A 19,926-nucleotide genomic window follows, 5' to 3' on the forward strand; every position below is an offset into this window, starting at 1 on the left:
TTTTGCAGTGTGTCTTTTTCCTGAGGACTTGCTTGGTTGCATGCAAGTGTTTCTTTTCCCTGCTGCTTGTTTTCTAATTTGTCCTATGCTTTGGGACACTGTGTCACTGGTACTTGCCAGCATCTTTTTGGTGTGCTCTTTCGGGGATGTCAGAAACTAGTGTTCCAATCGAGTCTGAATTCTGGTAGGGCAGTAGTACTATGAATTTGTTAGTGGTCACTGTCACATAGAATCTCCTCCTTCTGTATTTGTTTAATTCCAAGGAGGGTCTTATGGTCCCACAGTCTACCCTGAGGTGGCAGGATCACCTGCTGGACTCCAAATCGCTGGATCCCCCTCTGGGCTCAGACTGGTGTGGCCAGACAGGGCCAGGCTTGTGGGGGCTTCTCAGCTCACTGGCTTGTGGCAGCATTTCAGTTCACCTCTGGCTGTGGGTGTAGCCCTTTCCCAACACCACACAGTCTAGGGGTGTTGCAAAAACGCCAAAGGTCCTAGATCAAAGATGGAGAGTTGGGAGGGCACTTCAGTCCACCGGTGGTCTGCCCTGCACTGAATGGATCCCCCTCTGGGCTCCTGGTGGCCAGATGGGGGCTGGCTTGTGGGGGCTTTTCAGCTCACCTCTGGCTGGGAGCACAGTCCTTTCCCAGCTCCATCTAATTCCCACATTTTAATAGGAATATTTTTTTCAAGAAAGTAAAGTTTATTTAGAGGAATAGAAGAAAAGCAAAGACTCCAAGGCAATGATGCCAAATGAAAGGCAAAAGATGCCCTTTTATCAGGAATTTTTAACATGGTAGGAGACCACCACAGGGATCTCTTTTTTCTTTTTTCTCACCTTTTTTTTTTTTTGCATAGAACTGGGGTGCAAGCCAGAGGTGTGGGGGTTGAGAGAATTCACCAGTCAGTGAGGAGCAGAACAGGTGGATCTACTGAAATACACTGCTAAGGGGAGCAGTGGGCTAGACAGGTCTGCTGCTCCATATGTGGGTTCACTCCCTGGAGGGGGAACAAACTCAGGTGATAGTGGTTTCCGTACTGAAACCTAACCACTAAGCCACTAAGGAGGCCCTTTTCCCACTTCTTTCAGCTTCTGTTTTTATTGTCTTCTTCAAGTGTTTTGTACAATACACTGGTGAAATACAGATTCTGGGCCTCCCTCTGGCGCAGTGGGTTGAGTGCAGCGCTGTGGAGCTGTCTTTGACGCGCTGGCCAGGGAGATTCCCACATGGCGAGGCACACCTCTCCTGTCTCCCCCACTGCTCCCCTCAGCAGTGTACTTTGGTCCTTCTGCCTGTTCTTCTCCTTGCTGTTTCTGTCAAATTCTCTCACCCTCCCACGCCTCTAGCCTGTACACCAGTACTTGTATAAATAAATAATTTTTTTTAAGATTTATTTATCGATTTATACAAGCACTGGGTGCAGTCAGAAGTGCAGGAGGGTGAGAGAATCCACCAGAGCCAGAGGGGAGAGCAGAGAAGACAGACTGACGAAGTACACTGCTGTGGGGAGCAGTGGTTGGCAGGAGATGTCTGCGCCCCATGTGAGACCCTCGCCTGGCAGCCGGGGATGGAGATGGAACCGGCACTGCAGAGGCTGCGGGCAGCTTTGCAACCCAGTGCTCAACCGCTGCGCCACTGGGGAGGCCCAAATAAATAAATCTTAAAAAAAAATAGATTCTGTCACCCCGCTGAGAAGCCACTAGGTATGTTTGTATCAGACCGTTCTAAAATTATTTTAAGTTCTCATTTTTTCAGCTGTGATCCAAACCTGCATTTTTTAACATCTACCTTTGGAATGTGGAACAGAAAGGGGAACAAATGTGTACACAAAGCTCTCTGTTGTTAATAATTGAAAGGTTTTGGCGCAGTAAAGAGAGTCAGGTCTAGTTTCTGAAAGGCAGAGATTTTATTGTGCTCTCCGGCGAGGGTCAGGAGTCGAAGCTGCTTTTCAAAGTTTTTACTCCTCTCAGAACTGGTTGTTCTTTCATCGCTGCTTATCAGGTCCAGCTCTAGCTGGTCTCCTTGATGCAGGCTATAGCAGTTTCAAGTTCCCCCTTTTCTGCCCCATCCCTGCCCTGGCCTCGACCTTACAATAATCACTTCTTTGGTTATACACTAAGGCATCTTTTGTGTTTTGGTCAGAATCAATGAAACTCAGGCTAATATATTGGATTTGCATTTCCAGTAAAATCTAAGACCTTTCAAATTTCTTTCCAGTGTTGGTGATATGCCAGGAGGGACATGGCTTTCTCAAGCACAAATGACAAGATGGGGAGGTTGAGAATAGTCTCTGGAACAAGTCACAGATTGTCTTTCCAAGTGCCTGAGGAGGGAGTGAGGACCCTCTCTGCAGCAGTCAGTTGACCATGTGATGAGGATGATGGTGAAGGAGAAAACACCCTACACCTGTTCTGTTTTTGTCAGTGTCCTGTTGAAAGGGAGACGGGTTAAGGAGTCACCAAAGTTGGTGTAGAGCTTCGAGTGGTTCAGGAGGAATAAAACGATTTCTTTTTGTGTCTAGAGGCCCAGGGTCCCGGGGTGGACACCCATCGCAGGCTGAGCCTTGCCCGCGAACGCGCTCAGGGACGCCTCCTGCTAGAAGTTCTGCCCAGAGCCTCTGGGCTGTCGGGGCCTCGGGCGCGCGGGACGCGGGTCCTGCCCTCACAGCTGCTGGAAACGGGCTGGGGGCGCAGCTGCCTAGAGACAGACCCCAGGGGCAGCTATTCGCGCCCCACGGCGCACCTGCAGGTGCTCAACCTCTAGGGGGCCCGACCCCGAGGCGTCCGCGCGCCCTGATGTCTCCTGTAGAAACGCTCGGGGAGGCCGCCTGTCTCCATAGCAGCGGCAACGCCCGCGGTGTCCGCACCTGCGCGGTGGGGTCTTCCGGCCGGGGTGGGGGCGGGGCGGCTCGCACGTGCTCGGGCGGGGCGTTTGGGCGGGAGGCAGGACGTAAAGGGCGCCGTCGCGAGTCGCCTCCGCGCGTGCGTCAGGGCGGCCGCTCCCTGTCATGGCCGCGCCTGTGACCGTGTGTGGGCGGAGAGAGCCCTTGTCACGGGGAAGGCGAAGCTCTCGGTCGGACTCTCCCAGACAAAGGACTGCAGAGGCGGGCGTTTCAGCGTTTCCAGGCCCTCCTGCCGGCGGGTGGTGGTGGTACAGGGCAGGGAGAGGGGCAGCCCAGAACCCACAAACCTGCCTGCTCTGAATGGGTTCTGCCATCCGCCGCATCAACACAAATCATATGAGACTTTCATGGGAAGGATCTTTAATACAACTAGGAAACAACACAGGAAAGGCAAAGAATCTAGTTTCTAAATCAAGCACCTAAAGTTACCCTCCCCTCGTGGGTAAAAGTCCACCCAAGCAGGATTGGCCCAGAGCAAGGCCCCAAAGCCTGCCACAAGGCTAAAGCACCTTCCAGTGGGGACCCACAGAAAAGGGTCAGAAACAACCAGACAAGTCTGGAGGGGAAAGAGCAACATCAAAATCAAGACAAAAACTGCCATTGTCACCTCCCCATGGGTCTCTCACCCACATCTGTGTCACCCAGTCCACGACCAAAATCCAAGCTTAGTGTCTTCATGTGTCTCTCGGCTCCATGCGCCTCCTCCAGGTCTCCTTCTGGCTCCATCCTACTTGTTTCATTCCTCAGAACAGGCAGACTGACGAAATACACTGCTGAGGGGAGCAGCGGACATGGCAGGAGAGGTCTGTCACGCCATGTGGGACCCTCGCTAGTGGCCGGGGATAGAACCAGCGCTGCAGAGGTTGGCAGCCCAGAGCTTAACCACTGTGCCATGAGGGGAGGCGCAATATGTGTGTATTCTTATATACACGATCATGTGTCTTCCAATATTCATTCTGATAATGTTGACGTGTGCCTTTATCGATTTCCATCTGTTGAAGCACCCTTGAAATTCAGTAAAAATTTCCACTTGGTTATGCTCATTTGATTTTTAAGGTGCATTTGAATTCAGTGCATCAGTATTCATCATGGGTAATCATTTGTTTTCTTTGTACTGTATTTGTTTGGCCTTGATATCCAGGTAATATTGACCTCAAAGTGTTTTAAAATGATTCTCTTCTTCATGTTTGGTAAGTATTTAAGGGGAATTGGTGAAAGTTTTCTTTAAATGTTTGTTGGAATTATCCACTTCACATATGTGATCCAGGACCTTTCTTTGTTGGGAGTTTTAATACTATTTTGATCTACTTTTGCGGTGCGGATCTCTTGGGATTTTTTTTTCATCATTGAGTTTGTTGGGTTTATTACTATAGAAATTTGTGCCTCGTTTTGGGGCCTCCCTGGTGGTAAGGGGTTAAGCGCAGCGCTGTGAAGCTGTCCACAGCCTGTGAAGCACAAGTTCAATCCTCTACCAGCCAGGAGCTACCCATGTGGCGCAGCAGACCTCTCCTGACTCGCCTGCTGCTCCCCTCAGCAGTGCACTTCAGTCTGTCTGCCTATTCTGTTCCTCGCTCTGTATCTGGTGAATTCTCTCGCCTCCCTCACCTCTGGCCTATACCCCTATTCTTGTAAGCATAAATAAATAAATCTTTAAAAAATAAAGAAGTTTGTCCCTGGTATTTGCCAAATTGTGGGCAAATTGTTATGTTTCCCTGTAATGTTTGTATTTCTTTAGAATCATTTGTGATATATATGCTGATTTTAGTTGAGTTATTGTGTATAGTTTAATCTTTATCTTTTCAAAACATTAACTCTTTGGCCTCCCTGGTGGTGCAGGTGGTTGAGCATCCCACTGTGAAGCTGTCCGCAGCCTCTGCAGCATGGGTTCGAACCCGGACGGCCAGCGAGAATCCTACATGGCACAGCAGACCTCTCCTGCCTTGCCTTTTTCTCCCCTCAGCATGTATTTCGTCAGTCTGCCTGTTCTGTTCCCCACTATATCTCTGGTGAATCCTCTCACATTCCCGCGCATCTGGCCTGTACCCTGGTTCTTGTATAAAAATAAAATAAATCTTTAAAAAAAACAAACAAACATTAACTCTTCGTTTGATATTTTCCTATTATGTGTTTTTCTGTTTCATTTTAAAATTTTCTTCCGTCTGTTCATTTGGCCTTAAATCATTCTTTTCTAATTATTTGTGGTATAAGATTATTTTTTAAATAGATATATCTCATTTTTGGATGTAAACATGTATAGTTTTAAAATTCCTTCTAGTATTCTACAAATTCTATAACTTTGGGAATATTGTGTTTTGCAATGTTCTTTTTTTAAATTGTTATTTATTTATGCATACAAGATCTGGGGTACATGCCAGAGGTGTGTGCGTGTGTGTGGGAAGTGAGAGGATTCACCTGAGACAGAGCAGGGAACAGAACAGGTGGATCGACTAAAACACACTGCTGAGGGAGCAGCAGGCATATCAGGAGAGGTCCGATTCTCCATGTGGGTAGCTCCTTTGGGGGGATCGAACTCGCACTGTAGAAGCTGCAGACAACTTCATAGGTTGTGTCCCAAACCCTGGCATCACCAGGGAGGTTCAGTTTTGCAATGTTCTTAAGATATTTTCTGGAAAACATTTTGTTTTGTAATTTTGACCCTTGTTTTTCAAATTCCATTTATTGGTGAAATTTCCAGTTTCACTAATCTAGTGTCATTTAGTTGTGATCTGGGAAGATATCTATTATTTTAGTCTCATCTAAGTTGTTAAAGCTTATTTTATGGACTAACAAATTAGTAGGAGAATATTTTTGTTCAGTTGAGAACATTGTGCACTCTAGTGATGTTTGATGAGGTCTGTATATGTTGTAACTATGTGATCCAAAATGTGTTCAGGTACTCTTCTTATTGAATGTCTGTCTTTCTGATGCAGTTGAAATTTGGGTATTTACCTGTTTTCCTATTGTGTATCTTGCTATTTCTTGCTCCAGTTCTGTTATTTATATATTTGGTATTCCTGAATTTAGGTGCAGATATATTGAAATCATCGTCGTTTCTTGGTGAATTAACTCATTTATTATGTAATATCCTCTTTGCTGTGATACTTATTGACTCTTACTGTAACTCTTTGTCAATGTGGCTAACTCTATTCTTTATTCTTTTCCATGCTTTAACATACATATCATGTGTACTGATTACAAATGGGAGTCTCTAGTAGATATGATTTACTTGGAACTTGTCTTTTCTTTCATTTATTTTGTCATTTGAAGGCAAATGTTTCAACTTATATCATTTACTGTACTTGCAGCTATTTTATACCACAATTATTCCCTAGAATGTTCTCTGTGGTTCAATGATTTTGTAGTGACATTCTTTCATTTTGGTTTTGGTATAGTTCATATATTTTTAATATTCAAAGTATTATGATGTATATATTGTAACAGATAATTATATTTCAGATATCCATTTGTTTTTTACACGTTTGCTCTTGGTTTTCATAGAGAATTAGGTAACAGATCTTAAAGTTATATGTTAATGATAATTATCTGATAGCAGCCCAACTTAAATTTTACACAAAATTCTATTAAGTCAGAATTGCCACCCATGAACCTGCTTTGTTATTGACAGCACGAAGTATATATTTTAACTTGTTTCCTATAATACAGATTATGATTTTTATACTTTTGCTCAACTTGGTTGTCTAAAAGAGTAAACACATTTGTAAAGGCTAAATCATTAGTTGTAATGCCAAAAAGGGAGCTCATTTTCTCTGGCCACACATTTTTCATAACTGTCATCAACATCACTTTACGTTTTTCTTTACAGTATCTTCTAAATCCATTAGCCAAAACTGCAGCAGTCTTAATTTTATTCAACCTTAATGTTCCTGTTTCATATCACCCTTTTTTTTTAATTCAGCAAATACTGTTTTTACTTTGCCCTTAAACACCTCTTCAGGCATATTTTGCAGTTCTGCTGAATTGTGATATATCTGGAGGCGTGAGACAGTAGAGGTCTGCCGTGCCAGGTGGAATTCTAGCTGGCCAGCCAGGACGGCACCCACACGGCAAAGGCTGCAGACAGCTTCACGGTGCGGCGTTCAACCGCCTGCGCCACCATGAAGTGGATGCTCCCTCCACTGATAACATTCTCCTACCTCCCCAGCTACCTTGGGAGAGAATCAGTTGGGACTTCGAGCCCGTCTCCCACCGCCCTTTCTGTCCATCCTCACTTTCCACCAGGACCCCTCCAACATTCCAGCCACAGAGCTCTCCTCTGCATCCTCTAAAAACTGCTGGTCTTTCCACAGCTCTACCTTTGGGTGCCTCCATCTGATTACCTTTTCTCGGCCCCAGATGTCCCTAAGCACTTCTCCCTGCACCCCCAGATGTGATCAGCCTTTCTCGGCACCCTCCTGCACTTTGTGTCCCCTCTGAACTCATGGACCCCAGTGGGCAGGAAAAGGAGGGGTGTGCCTGACTTCTCTCTGGGGCCCGGAGTCCGCGCCATGCAGCCGGCGAGTCCTGGCTTCTGCCACGACCCAATCAATCTCAGAATAACCACATTCAGCGAATTTTACTTGACTGGGTCAAGAAACCAATGAGGGTGGGGGGACAGCATGAGTGGCAGGATTCCTGGCCTCGACTTTCTTTTTTTATAAGATTTATTTATTTATGCATACAAGAACCAGGGTACATGCCAGAGGTGTGCAGGGGGAGAGGATTCACCAGAGACAGTGGGGAGCAGAACAGGCAGATGTACTGAAATACACTGCTGAGGGGAGCAGCGGGGAGGAGAGGTCTGCTGCACCATGTGGGTAGCTCCCTGGCCGGGGATGGAGCTCGAGCTGCAGTGGCTGAGGACAGCCCCATTGTGCGGTCTCAAGCCCTTGTGCCACCAGGGATGCCCTGGGCTACTTTTGTGGTAGCTCCACAAGAGTGAGTGACGCCTTCCGCTCACGTCCTCTCGTAGGCAGGCTAGGGGCTCCTGTAGCGGGCGGCCAGGCTCAAGACCCCTGGGTCACAGACACGGTCAGGGGCTGCCCTCCTCCCTCAGCCCCCGCTGGCCTCCCGCGCCCAGGGTGGCGCTCACCTGTAATGCACAAGAAGGCAACTGACATCCAGCCCAGGTAGAAGGACCAGGAAAAGTAGGACTGGACCCGGGGCAAGGGGATCAGGCCCCCCCGCTCGCTGGTGTAGAATGCCATGGCCACTGTGGCGCAGAGGGCTGGATCAGGACAGTCGGGGGCGTCAAGCCTGCTGTAGGGGCCCTTTGCCCCTGCCTGTGCCAACCCCACTTCTTACCTGCAGTAAAGCCCGTGATGCACGAGACGAGGGGCCCGTGGCCCTGGGCGGAAAAGGAGGGGATGCAGGACAGGACCAGGAACCCGACGGACACCAGCCCCATCAGGGTCGACAAAATGGCAAAAGTCATTGTTACATGGATGTAGCCTGCGCCAGACCAGACCTCTGAGCACCGGGGCCGCCTGGTCTGTCCCCTCCGTCCCCACAGGCACCCTCTTACCTTTCACTGGGTCCAGATGGTTCCTTGGCCAGAGGCCCGAGTGAGTTGAAAATCCAGGTCCAGTGGCCACGACCCAGAAATCCGTGCTCACAGCCACCAGGATGGAGACGAGGCCCAGGCAGGCGGCCAGCACGGCCAGCGTCCGGCAGGGCTCCATGACGCGTCCGCTGAGGGGCTGTGCTCCGGGCTCCGCTGAGCTCCTGGAAGAGACCCCGGCGGGGACCAGTGGCTTTGAAGGAAAGGTGGGTTTGCTTTTACCCATTTCCTGGCAGCTGCCTTCACACCCTCTCCTCAGTGTGTCAGGGAGAGCATGACGGTGTCATTTTGTGGTTGAGAGGAGGGTTGTGTGTTCCAGGCTCTAACTCCAGTGCCTGGAGCTCAAACCACCACCTAAAGCTCGAATCATCCGAGGGCTTCCTGGAAGAGGTGAGAGAGATTTGGGGCCCCAGTTGTGAATGTGCTGGGCTGTGAATACAAGGGGGATGTGGCCAGAGGGGACAGTTGGGGGGCAATGCGTCATACTTTCATGTTTGGGGAGACCGAGCTGGGGGCGGTGGGGCAATTCAAGGGTCTTCACAAAAAGAAGGGGCTGGGGCCATGGTGCCGGAGGCTGAAGTTATAAGACCTGGGACCCAGACTCCAGGTCCCAAGGGAGGAAGGGCGGTGGGGAGCTCAGACTCCCAGGTGTCTGGTTGGAGCTGAGGGCCCTGGTAGGTGGAGAACCACCTCATGACAGCTTCTGAGCACGCTGACATCCTGCCGGTAAGTGTCTTCCTAGACCGCTCTGCTTCAGGGAGGGGGAGGGCTTGAGGGTGTTGGGGGGGGTCTCCAGGGTGAGAGGGGAGGTGGGTGCAAGACTCTCCAAGGCCAGCCTCCTCATTCCAGCACCAGGCGCTGGCCACACCTCACCTGACAGCAGGTGTGTGGTACAGGTGTGCGGCCAGGTGAGACGCAGCACCTGGACTTCTAGGAAGCTGAGCGTGACCCAGAAGTGAAGCTGTCGTGAAAACTGAATCTGCAGTCCCGGGACAGCTGGCCCTGCAGAGGCCAAAGCGCTGCTCGCCCAGGGCACGCCCTCCCCGGTGAGCTGACCGCCTCTGCTGCCCACACGCTCGCCAGGCCCGCGGCAGCAGAGCCAGGCCGGGGCATTAATGGCTTCAGCACAGGACCGTTGAGGAAGCCCATGGTTCCAGGCGCGCGAGGGCGGGGCGGAGGCGAGGGGAGCGCGCGACCTTGGGGCAGTGCAGCCCCGCCCCTACTCTCTGAGCTAACTGCTTGTTTATTTGCAAACCCAGTCCCCAGCTCAACCCCAAACCCACCCGGGTTCCCATCCCGGCCCCACACCCGCTCCCTCACCTTCTCCTCAACCCCTATAATTCCTGCTGTGACCCCCGACCCCACTATCACTTCCCTTCTGCCTCCAGATCAAGCTTGTAACCTTGAAATTTCCTCAGGGTGGGGGGCACTGAGTGGCATCTTTGGGGAAGCACCTGGGGATGGGGCTGTTGCCAGGGCAACTGACCAAACCATGAGGAGGCTGGAGCCTCAGCTCCCCGGACTCCCCAGAAAGGTGAAGGGCTGGAGACTGGGTTCAGTCAGTGATCAATGAAACTTCCATGTGACCCCGAAAGAACAGGGTTTGGAGAGCTCCCTGGTGCATGAACACAGATGCTGGTGGCGAAGGCTCCCCTGGAGGGGCATGAGAGCCCCGTTCTGTGCCTCCACGAGCCTCTCCTCCGCTGGCGGGGGTAGTCAGCCAGCCATGTCGGTTTCTCCCTGGCCCGCCCGGAGTCAAACCTGTGCTGAAGAGGTTGAGGACAACTTCACAGCAAGGCGCTCAACTGGCTGTGCCACCGGGGAGGCCCCTGTGTGGACATTTTTATCCCCATTTCTCAGGTGAAGAAACTGAGCCTTGAAACGGCAGAGGCACTTATGGGACTGACCCTGGACACTAGCCTCTGAGTCCTTGTTCTCCCAGGAACTCTGTCTCTCCAGCATCCCTGACAATTACACCCCTCCACCTGGCCCCCAAAAAGCTCTCCTTGCAGAATGCAGTCTTTGGCCTTCTACAAGCCTCAGTGGAAAATGTTCCTGGCTATTTCTCTCCATGGATGTTGTTATGAGTCTCCATGGATGTTGTTATGGGGTCCCCTCCCATCCTTCCAAATTCTTACTTTGATGATCCATCCCCCCTCCCCCCAGGCCTCAGAATATGACCTTATTTGGAAATAGGGCCATTGCACATGGAATCAGTTAAGATGAGGTCATACAGGAGTCGGGTGGGTCCCTCAAAAACATGACGTCCTCATGGAACCAGGAAATTTGGAGACAAACAGGCCACGTGGACATGGACACATACATCAGACAATGCAGTTCCATGCCAAGGGTTGGCAGATTTGGTCAGGGGACAACCAGAAGCTCTGGGTGAAGCCAGAAACAAATCCTCCCTTCCAACCCCTAAGGAACCATTGGGGGAGCAATTTGTCCTGAATGAATTCCACCCACTGATATTTTATGGACTCTACCCCCAATGCCAAAGAGAGCCCAAGCGCCGAGGACTACAGCTCCCATAATGCCAGACACCTGCGGCGACACTTGACCTCTTGGCGTGGGGGTTGCTGGGACTCAGGGCGGAGTCAAGCGGCCATACTTGGTCAAAGCCTGACACAGCAGGCAAGTCAGGAGAGGTCTGCTGCATAATGGGGGTAGCTGCCTGCTGGGCCGGGATCGAACTTGTGCTGCAGAGGCTGCGGACAGCTTCACAGGTTGCGTGTTAACCCTTGTGCCACAAGGGACGCCCCCGCCCCGGTTGTCTTTTTTTGCACCGTTGTTTACCTTGTGATCTTTTGTTGTGATTGGAGAATTTTTTAAAAAGCTGGTCTGTTTTTCCACTCTCTATGGATTTGGTTTTTACAGAAAATCCCCAGAAATCCTGTCTACTGTGTGCTAACGATGTATGTGGTGTGTGTTTGTGTGTGTGTGTACACTGACCAGTTCGAAGGTTTTTACCTACTTCTTGATTTGAGATCACGATGGCTTCCTCCCCCTGATGTCCTCATGTAACACTGGTGCCAACCAAGCACTCACATTTTTGCTGCAGTCCCCAGAAATGCATCCATGATTCACTGGCATCCATTTTACCACATTTTGTCACACAAGCCAGATACAAGTCCCTCAGGCAGCTGGACAGAAAGGCCAGAACTTGGGACACACCACCCACTCTGATCTTTCTCTCCTTAGGAAAGAGTGTGGAGTTGGGGGTTTTCTCACAGTTGTGCGATGAGATGCCAGGGAGGGTAAGGAACTGTGGGCAACGGTAATCAAATTTCCTTCTGTCGTCCACTTGGTTCTTCATTTTCTGCTTTCCTGAAGGGGCTGTGTTCCCCTACCCGGTGTCAGGCAATCTCTGAGGGAATTTCTCAGTAATGGCTACATTTTGTTTGCACGGGTGTGCAAAGTGCTGCTGGTTCCTACTCTGCCAGTGTGCGAGATCCTCTTTGGTATTAATTTTGTATATTAGAGTCTTTTTGTTATTTTTTATTTTATTTTTTTTAAAAGATTTTGTTTTATTTATAAGAGAACCAGGGTACAGACCAGATGTGCGGGAGGATGAGAGGATTCACCTGAGACAGAGTGGGGAGCAGAACAGGAGGATCTACTGAAGGGAGCAGCAGGTGAGACAGGAGTGGGTTATGTCGCCAGATGTGGGTTAGGCCCCTGGCTGGGGATCGAACTCAGTCCTCAGTGGTTGTTGATAGCTTGATAGCCCTGAGACTTTAACCCCTGTGCCACCAGGGAGGCCCTGTTTGCAGACACTTTTAGAGTAAGTTCCATTCCCTGTAGTATTTGTCTTCTGCGGGTTTTTTTCCCACCAGCCCCATCTTGGAGCCCACCTATGCTATGCAGAAGTGAAGAATTGTTTCCCCATCCAGGGCACCATTCCCTACCCCCAGGGGAAAGTTCTGCACCTCCTAATTCTAACTAACCTCCACACTTCGAGTGAGTCATTTGCCTCAGCAAGACCTTATTTCTCTTTTCCCTTCTCCACAGGACTTTGATATTATTTTATCCTTTGTTGTGGGATATCTTTGTGTCTGGTTTTCAGGTCTCCTTCCCTGTGAAATTACTCTATTTGTAATTGTACATTTGTTGTGTCCATGGAAGGAGGTAAGTTCAGGTTGCTTCTACACTGGTAACTTGAACCCAGTCCCCCAAACCTGTCTTGAAGACACATGACATGCTTCATGAATATCCAATATCTCACTAGATTTGGTGAGTTCTTAGTCATTACTTCTTTAAACATTCTTCCTCCTTTTCTCTCTTCTCTAAGACTCCAATAAATTGCGAATTGTTACTTTTTTTTTTAAAGATTTATTTATTTTTGTACAGGAACTGGGGTACAGGCCAGAGGCATGGGAGGGTGAGAGGATTCACCAGAGACAGAACAGGGAGCAGAACAGGCAGACTGACAAAATACTGCTGAGGGGAGTAGCCGGCGAGACAGGAGAGGTCGGCCATGCCATGTGGGACCCTTGTCAGCCAGCCAGGATTGAACCCACACTGCAGAGCCTGTGAACAGCTTCACATTGCAGCGTTCAACCTCCTGCAACACCAGGGAGGCCCCGCAAATTGTTTCTTTTTTTTTTTTTTTTTATAACTGCTGTGAGTGCTTTATTTTATTTTTTTTTTTTAAATATTAAATTTTATTTTTATATTCCCCCATACAATTGCAAACGCCCCATTCTGACCCCAATCCTTCCCCTCCCGCCCCCCACCCCCCAAAAAGTGTCTCTGGTTCATAGTTTTTTTGTTGATTTTGATTTTCATTTTCTTATATTCATTTTCCTGGTCCCTTATTTAAGTTTTCTAGATTCCTGCTATGAGTGAGACCATCCGGTATTTTTCTTTTTCTTTTTGGCTTATTTCGCTGAGCATGATCCCTTCCAGTGCCATCCATGTTGCTGCAAATTGCATGTGTTTATCTTTTTTGAATGCTGAGTAATATTCCATGGTATATATGTACCACATCTTCTTGATCCAGTCATCTATTTTTGGGCATTTGGGTTGTTTCCAAAGCTTAGCTATTGTAAACATTGCTGCTATAAACATAGGAGTGCAGGTGCTCTTTGGAATTGATGTTTCTGTGTCCTTTGGGTAAATACCTAGGAGTGGAATTGCTGGATCATATGGAAGCTCTATGTTTAGTAGGTCCAGAAATCTCCACACAGCTCTCCATAGTGGTTGGACCAGTTTGCACTCCCACCAACAGTGCACAAGAGTTCCTTTTTCTCCACATCCTCGCCAACATTTGTTGTTGCTAGTTTTTTTAATATGTGCCATTCTCACTGGTGTGAGATGGTATCTCATGGTAGTTTTGATTTGCATTTCCCTGATTACAAGTGATGTTGAACATTTTTTCATATGTCTGTTGGCCATTTGCATTTCCTCTTCAGAGAAGTTTCTTTTTAGCTCTTCTGCCCATTTTTTGACTGGATTATTTTCTTTGTTGTTGCTGAGTCTCATCAGCTCTTTGCAGATTTTTGTGATCAGTCCTTTATCATTAGTGTTGGGTGCAAAAATGTTCTCCCAGTTGGTGGGGTTTCTCTTTGTTTTTGTTATTGTCTCTTTTGCTGTGCAGAAGCTCTTTAATTTGATGTAGTCCCAGCTGTTTATCTTTCTCTTCACTATCACTGCTTTGGGTGATGTGTCTGTAAAGATGTCTTTGATGTGCAAATCCCGTAGTGTTTCGCCTATATTTCCTTCTATATATTTTATGGTTTCAGGTCTTATGTCTAGTTCTTTAATCCATTTTGAGTTGATTTTTGTGTATGGTGTGAGGTAGTGGTCAAGCTTCATTCTTTTGCATGTAGCGACCCAGTTTTCCCAGCACCATTTATTGAACAAACTTTCTTTGCTCCAATGCATAGTCTTTGCTCCTTTGTCAAAGATTAGTTGACCATAAATCTGTGGGTTTATTTCTGGATTTTCTATTCGATTCCATTGGTCTGTATGTCTGTTCTTGTTCCAATACCATGCAGTTTTGATGATTATGGCTTTGTAGTATAGTTTGAAGTCTGGGAGTGTGATGCCTCCATTTCCTTCTTTTTTTTTCAGTAGAGCTTTGGCTATTCGGGGTTTTTGGTGATTCCATATGAATTTCATCAATAATTGTTCTATTTCTTTGAAGAATGCCATTGAGATTTTGATTGGAATAGCATTGAATCTGTATATTGCTTTTGGTAGGATGGCCATTTTAATAATGTTTATTCTTCCAATCCATGAGCAGGGGATGTCTTTCCATTTCTTTGTGTCTTCTTCTATTTCTTTTAACAGTGTTTTATAGTTTTCTTTGTATAGGTCCTTTACCTCTTTTGTTAGATTTATTCCCAAATATTTGATTTTTTTTGTTTCGATAATAAAAGGGGTGGTTTTTTTGATTTCTTCTTCTTCAGATTTATTGTTTGTGTATAGGAAGGCCACTGACTTTTGCGTGTTGATTTTGTATCCTGCCACTTTACTGAATTGATTGATGAGTTGAATTAGTTTTTCTGTGGAGATTTTGGGGTTCTCTATGTATATTATCATATCATCTGCAAATAGTGATAGTTTGACTTCTTCTTTTCCTATTTGGATTCCTTGGATGTCTTTCTCTTGTCTTATTGCTCTGGCTAGGACTTCCAGTATTATATTGAAAAGCAGTGGTGAGAGTGGACATCCTTGTCTTGTTCCAGATCTTAATGGAATTGCTTTCAGCTTTTCACCATTGAGAATGATACTGGCTGTTGGCTTGTCATAGATGGCCTTTATGATGTTGAGGTATGTTCCTTGTATCCCAAGAATTTCAAGGGCTTTTATCATGAATGGGTGTTGCACTTTGTCGAAAGCTTTCTCAGCATCTATTGATATTATCATATGGTTTTTATATTTCTTTTTGTTGATGTGTTGGATAACGTTGATTGATTTTCGGATGTTAAACCATCCTTGTGCCCCTGGAATGAATCCAACTTGGTCGTGGTGAATTATCTTATGGATACATTGTTGGATTCTGATAGCTAAAATTTTATTGAGGATTTTTGCATCAGTGTTCATTAGGGAGATTGGCCTATAGTTTTCCTTTTTTGTGTTGTCCTTATTCGGTTTTGGTATTAGTGTAATATTGGCTTCATAGAACGTGTTTGGCATTGTCCCTTCCTTCTCAATTTTTTGGAAGAGTTTGTGAAGGATAGGCACTAATTCGTCTCTGAATGTTTGGTAGAATTCATTTGTAAATCCATCAGGTCCTGGGCTTTTGTTTTTGGGGAGGTTTTTAATTACCATTTCAATTTCGCTGCTTGTAATTGGTCTGTTTAGGTGTTCTATTTCTTCTTTATCTAGCTTTGGGTGATTGTAGAGTTGTAGGAATTTGTCCATCTCCTCTAGATTGTTGAACTTGTTTCCATATAACTGTTCATAGTAGTTACTGATTATTCTTTTGATTTCTGCTGTATCTGTTGTGATTTCTCCTCTTTCATTTATGATTCTGTGTATTTGTGCTTTCTCCCTTTTTTCCTTTGTGAGCCTGGCTAGGGGTTTGTCTATTTTATTTATTTTTTCAAAGAACCAGCTCTTGGTTTCATTGATCTTTTGGATTGTTTTTTTAGTTTCAATTTCATTTATTTCTGCTTTGGTTTTTATTATTTCTTTTCTTCTACTGGTTCTGGGGTTTTTTTGTTGTTCTTTTTTCTAGATCTTTGAGCTTCGAGATTAGGTTGTTTCTTTGAGTTCTTTCTTGTTTTTTGATGTGAGCTTCTATTGCTATATATTTTCCTCTTATTACTGCTTTTGCTGCATCCCATACATTTAGGATATTGGTGTCCTCCTTGTCATTCAATTCAAAGAATTTTTTAATTTCTTCTTTGATCTCCTCGTTAGTCCAGTGGTCTTCCAGTAATGTGGCTTTTAATCTCCATGAGGTAGGATAGTTCCTTGCCTTCTTTTTATGATTTATTTCTAGTTTGATGCCTTCGTGGTCAGAAAAGATGGTTGGTATGATTTCAATCTTGGTGTATCTGTTGATGTTTGTTTTGTGCCCCAGTATGTGATCGATTCTGGAGAATGATCCGTGTGCACTTGAGAAAAATGTGTACTCCGTTTTTTTTGGGTTTAGTGTTCTATAGATGTCTGTTAAGCCCAAATGCTCTAGGTCCTTATTTAGAGCTTTAGTTTCTTTACTTATTTTTTGTCTTGTTGATCTATCCATTGTTGATAGTGGTGTGTTGAAGTCTCCCACTACATATGTGTTTTCTCTGATGTCTGTTTTCAGAGAGGACAACAGTTGTCTGATATATTTTGGTGCTCTTTTGTTTGGTGAGTATATGTTAATGAGTGTTATTTCTTCTTGAAGTATTGTCCCCTTAATCATAATGTAGTGACCATTGGGGTCTCTTTATTTTTTTGAGTTTGAAGTCTGTTTTATCTGATATAAGTATAGCTGTTCCTGCTTTCTTTTTTGGCCCATTTGCTTGTAGGATTGTTTTCCATCCTTTGACTTTGAGCCTATTTTTATCTTTTGTAGCTAAATGTGTTTCCTGGAGACAGCAAAAGGTTGGGTTTTGTTTCTTAATCCAGGCTGCAACTCTGTGTCTTTTTATTGAAGAGTTTAGTCCATTTACATTTAGAGTTAATATTGATATGTTAGCATCTGTATTTGCCATTATGTTTGTCTTTCCTTTGATTTTATTTATTTATTCTTTTAATAACTTTTTTTTTTTTTGGTCTTCTTTCGTTGTTATTCGTCCCTCTGAGGTTCTGGCTTTAGGATTCCTTGTAGTATTTTTTGGAGTGGGGGTTTAGTCGCAATGAAATTCCGGAGTTTCTCTTTGTCTGGGAAGGTCCATATTCTTTCTTCATGGAGGAAAGAGAGCTTTGCGGGATAGAGTATTCTTGGTTGGCATCTGTTTTCTTGGAGTCTGTTGACTATGTCCCTCCACTCTCTCCTTGCCCGTAGTGTTTCTTCAGAGGAGTCTGATGTCAGCCTGATTGGTTTTCCTTTGAATGTTATCTGTTTCTTCCCTCTTGTCAGCTTCATTATTTTTTCCTTGTCCTGGATTCTTGGGAGCTTTACTATTATGTGTCTTGCTGTGTTTTTCCTTTCGTCGTGGAAGTTTGGTGTTCTTCTTGCTTCTTGTATATCAATTTTCAGCTCCTTCTTCTCATTTGGGAAGTTCTCTTCAATTATATCCATGAATATTTTCTCTGTTCCTACATCTCTCTCCTCTCCTTCTGGAATTCCTATAACTCTTATATTTCCTTTCCTCATGGAGTCAGATAGTTCCCGAAGTCTTTCTTCATTCTTTTTCCTTCGTACTTCTCTTTCCTTTTCTGTTTTGGTTCTTTTTATTTCTGTGTCTTCAAGATTACTTATTCGTTCTTCCATTTCATCTATTCTGCTTTCATTGCTTTTCCCAGAGTTCTTTAGTTCCTCCATTAATTCTTTGATCTCCTGCATTTCTCTTACTTCCCTCTTTAGGGACTCAATTTCCTTCTTCTGATCTATCACTTTTTTAATCATGGCAATTTTAAATTCTCTTTCTGGAAGGCTCAGAAGTTCTTCCAAGTTGCTGTTGTTGCAATCTGGGGAGTGGTTTTCTTTTTGTGGTGTGCTTCTTTCCTGAGGAGTTGTTAGGTTGCGTGTGGTTCTTCTACTCCCTACTGTCTGTTTTCTAATTTGTCGTATGCGTTGGGACACTGTGTTGCTCGGACTGACTGACATCTTGGGTGAACTTCTCCGCTCCCCTCTGGCTCTTCCAGGAGCCATCTCTGTCTTCTGGGGGAGCTTTCTGCTGGTTTTAGGCAGTTTTTACTGAAGAAATGTCCCTGTTCTCAAATGGCGAAGCGGGATGCAGTCCCTGCGCCTCCGGTTTCAGGCACACTCTTCTGCGCACCCGGTCTGCCCCGGACGTGGGTGCCTGCTCCCTCTGTGGGCTCAGACTGCTGGTCGGAAGGGGCCTGGCGTGGAATAACTTCCTGGCTGGCCACTGGGTCCTCCAGAAACCTTCTGCCCTTTTCAAGCAGTCTTAAGAAATGTCCTGTTTTATAGGGTGTTAGTGACTTTTTTTTTCCTGGTCGCTAGGTGGCGCCAGAGATCTCTCCTATTGTCCTTGGGGGGCTGTTTTTCGCCTCCCCCCACCCCGTGGGACAGAGAACAGAGCGGGAATGGTAGGGTACACCTCAACAGCTTTGGGGTGCTGTGTCTGCCTTGTGCCCCACCGTCGTGGAGAAACCACGCCCCGAATTTTCGTGCCCCGGGTCTCAGTTCAAAGCCCACAGTTCCAGGACGCGGGCTGTAGCCTAATTCAGTGGCGCGGGAATGGCGCCTTTTGCACCGCTCCCGTGCCTGGGTGCCTGGATCCTGCTTACTCAGGGAGGGACCTTCACCTCAGTGAGGACCTCCGCGCGTCTCCCCGCAAGCCTAGGTCGTCTCCCCGCAAGCCTAGGTCGCAGGCGCGGGGACCTGGGCAGCCGCGATCCAGGTCTGCACTTGCTTTTCAAGCGCGCCGAGCACTCCGCGTTTCCGCGCCAGCTTACCGGCAGCCCGGGCTGTGTGCGCGTCTCCCGGGGTCTTTGTTCTTCTCTAATGGCGCCCGGAGCCGTTTGCTCACCGCCGCGGCGGATCCTGCAGGGTTCGCCTCAGCTCCCGTTCACGGGGTGTGGTGGCTGCAATAGTTCCTTTCCGCTCACAGTCCCGCTTGCTGCCTCGTTTGTTCTTGTGGGCCGTTTTGGTTTGTTGTTTCCTCCTCTCTGCGGGTCGGAGAGTGCCGCCTCTGTGGGCGGGGGAGGGGAGCAGGGTTCTGCGCTTCCCTCCCTTCTAGTCCTCTTTTATGGCCACTTTCTTCTTCGGGTAGTTTGCTGGCGTCACCCGTTTATCTTCCGTGTCCCAGTTCTCACTGGGACCTGCCGCTTTTCCTCCCTATTCACTTTTTTTAATGGGAGATCTTACTCGCAGCGTCTCCTCGCCGCCATGTTGCTCGCAAATTGTTTCTTTTAATGGCATTCATGAATCAAAGTATTTCCCCACTCTTTAATTTTTGTATCTTTGTTCTTATCTGCCTGGTTGTCTCAAGTCCCTGTCTTAAAAAAAAGGTTTATGCATACAAGAACTGGGGTACAGGCCAGAGGTGCCGGGGGTGTGAGAGGATTCACCAGAGACAGAGTGGGGAACACAAAAGGTGGATTGATAAATAAACTGCTGAGGGGAGCAGCGGGCGAGACAGGAGAGGTCTGCTGTGCCATGTATTTAACTCCCTCGCTGGGGATGGAACTTGTGCTCCAGAGGCAGAGAATTGCTTCATTTTGCTGGGATTAACCTCTTGAGCCACCAGGGAGGTCCTGAACATTATATTTCAAACCAGAAGGGATGGAAAAATATGCTATTACTTCTTAGAAATAGTGCCTTGAAATATTTTTGATATCACACTGTTTTTTAGGTTTCTTACATAGTTTATTTTTGTATAGTAGTTGATTTC

The 19,926-nt window shown here is 46.7% G+C and overlaps 1 protein-coding gene across 3 annotated transcripts; it reads right to left on the minus strand.

Annotated features, from left to right (window-relative positions):
• Positions 1–7,546: 7,546 nt before the first annotated feature.
• On the minus strand, positions 7,547–9,567 carry LOC119251829 (protein NKG7-like). 3 transcript variants are annotated; one of them, XM_054698065.1, is made up of 5 exons: positions 9,332–9,567; positions 8,423–8,622; positions 8,203–8,349; positions 7,991–8,110; positions 7,547–7,885 (listed from the first exon to the last, which is right to left on the minus strand). In XM_054698065.1, exons 2-5 carry the CDS (start codon positions 8,577–8,579, stop codon positions 7,812–7,814), a joined length of 498 nt encoding a protein of 165 aa, XP_054554040.1. In that variant the 5' UTR covers positions 8,580–8,622; positions 9,332–9,567; the 3' UTR covers positions 7,547–7,811. The 3 variants fall into 3 exon arrangements, with proteins under 3 accessions (XP_054554040.1, XP_054554039.1, XP_037375022.1); XM_054698064.1 differs by having other exon boundaries at positions 7,991–8,125; XM_037519125.2 differs by having other exon boundaries at positions 7,843–7,913; positions 7,991–8,125.
• Between the last annotated feature and the right edge of the window lie 10,359 nt (positions 9,568–19,926).

Source organism: Talpa occidentalis, unplaced genomic scaffold (genome assembly GCF_014898055.3).
Source record: "Talpa occidentalis isolate TD23 unplaced genomic scaffold, MPIMG_talOcc4v2.1 talOcc4.2, whole genome shotgun sequence".
Taxonomy (NCBI): domain Eukaryota; kingdom Metazoa; phylum Chordata; class Mammalia; order Eulipotyphla; family Talpidae; genus Talpa; species Talpa occidentalis.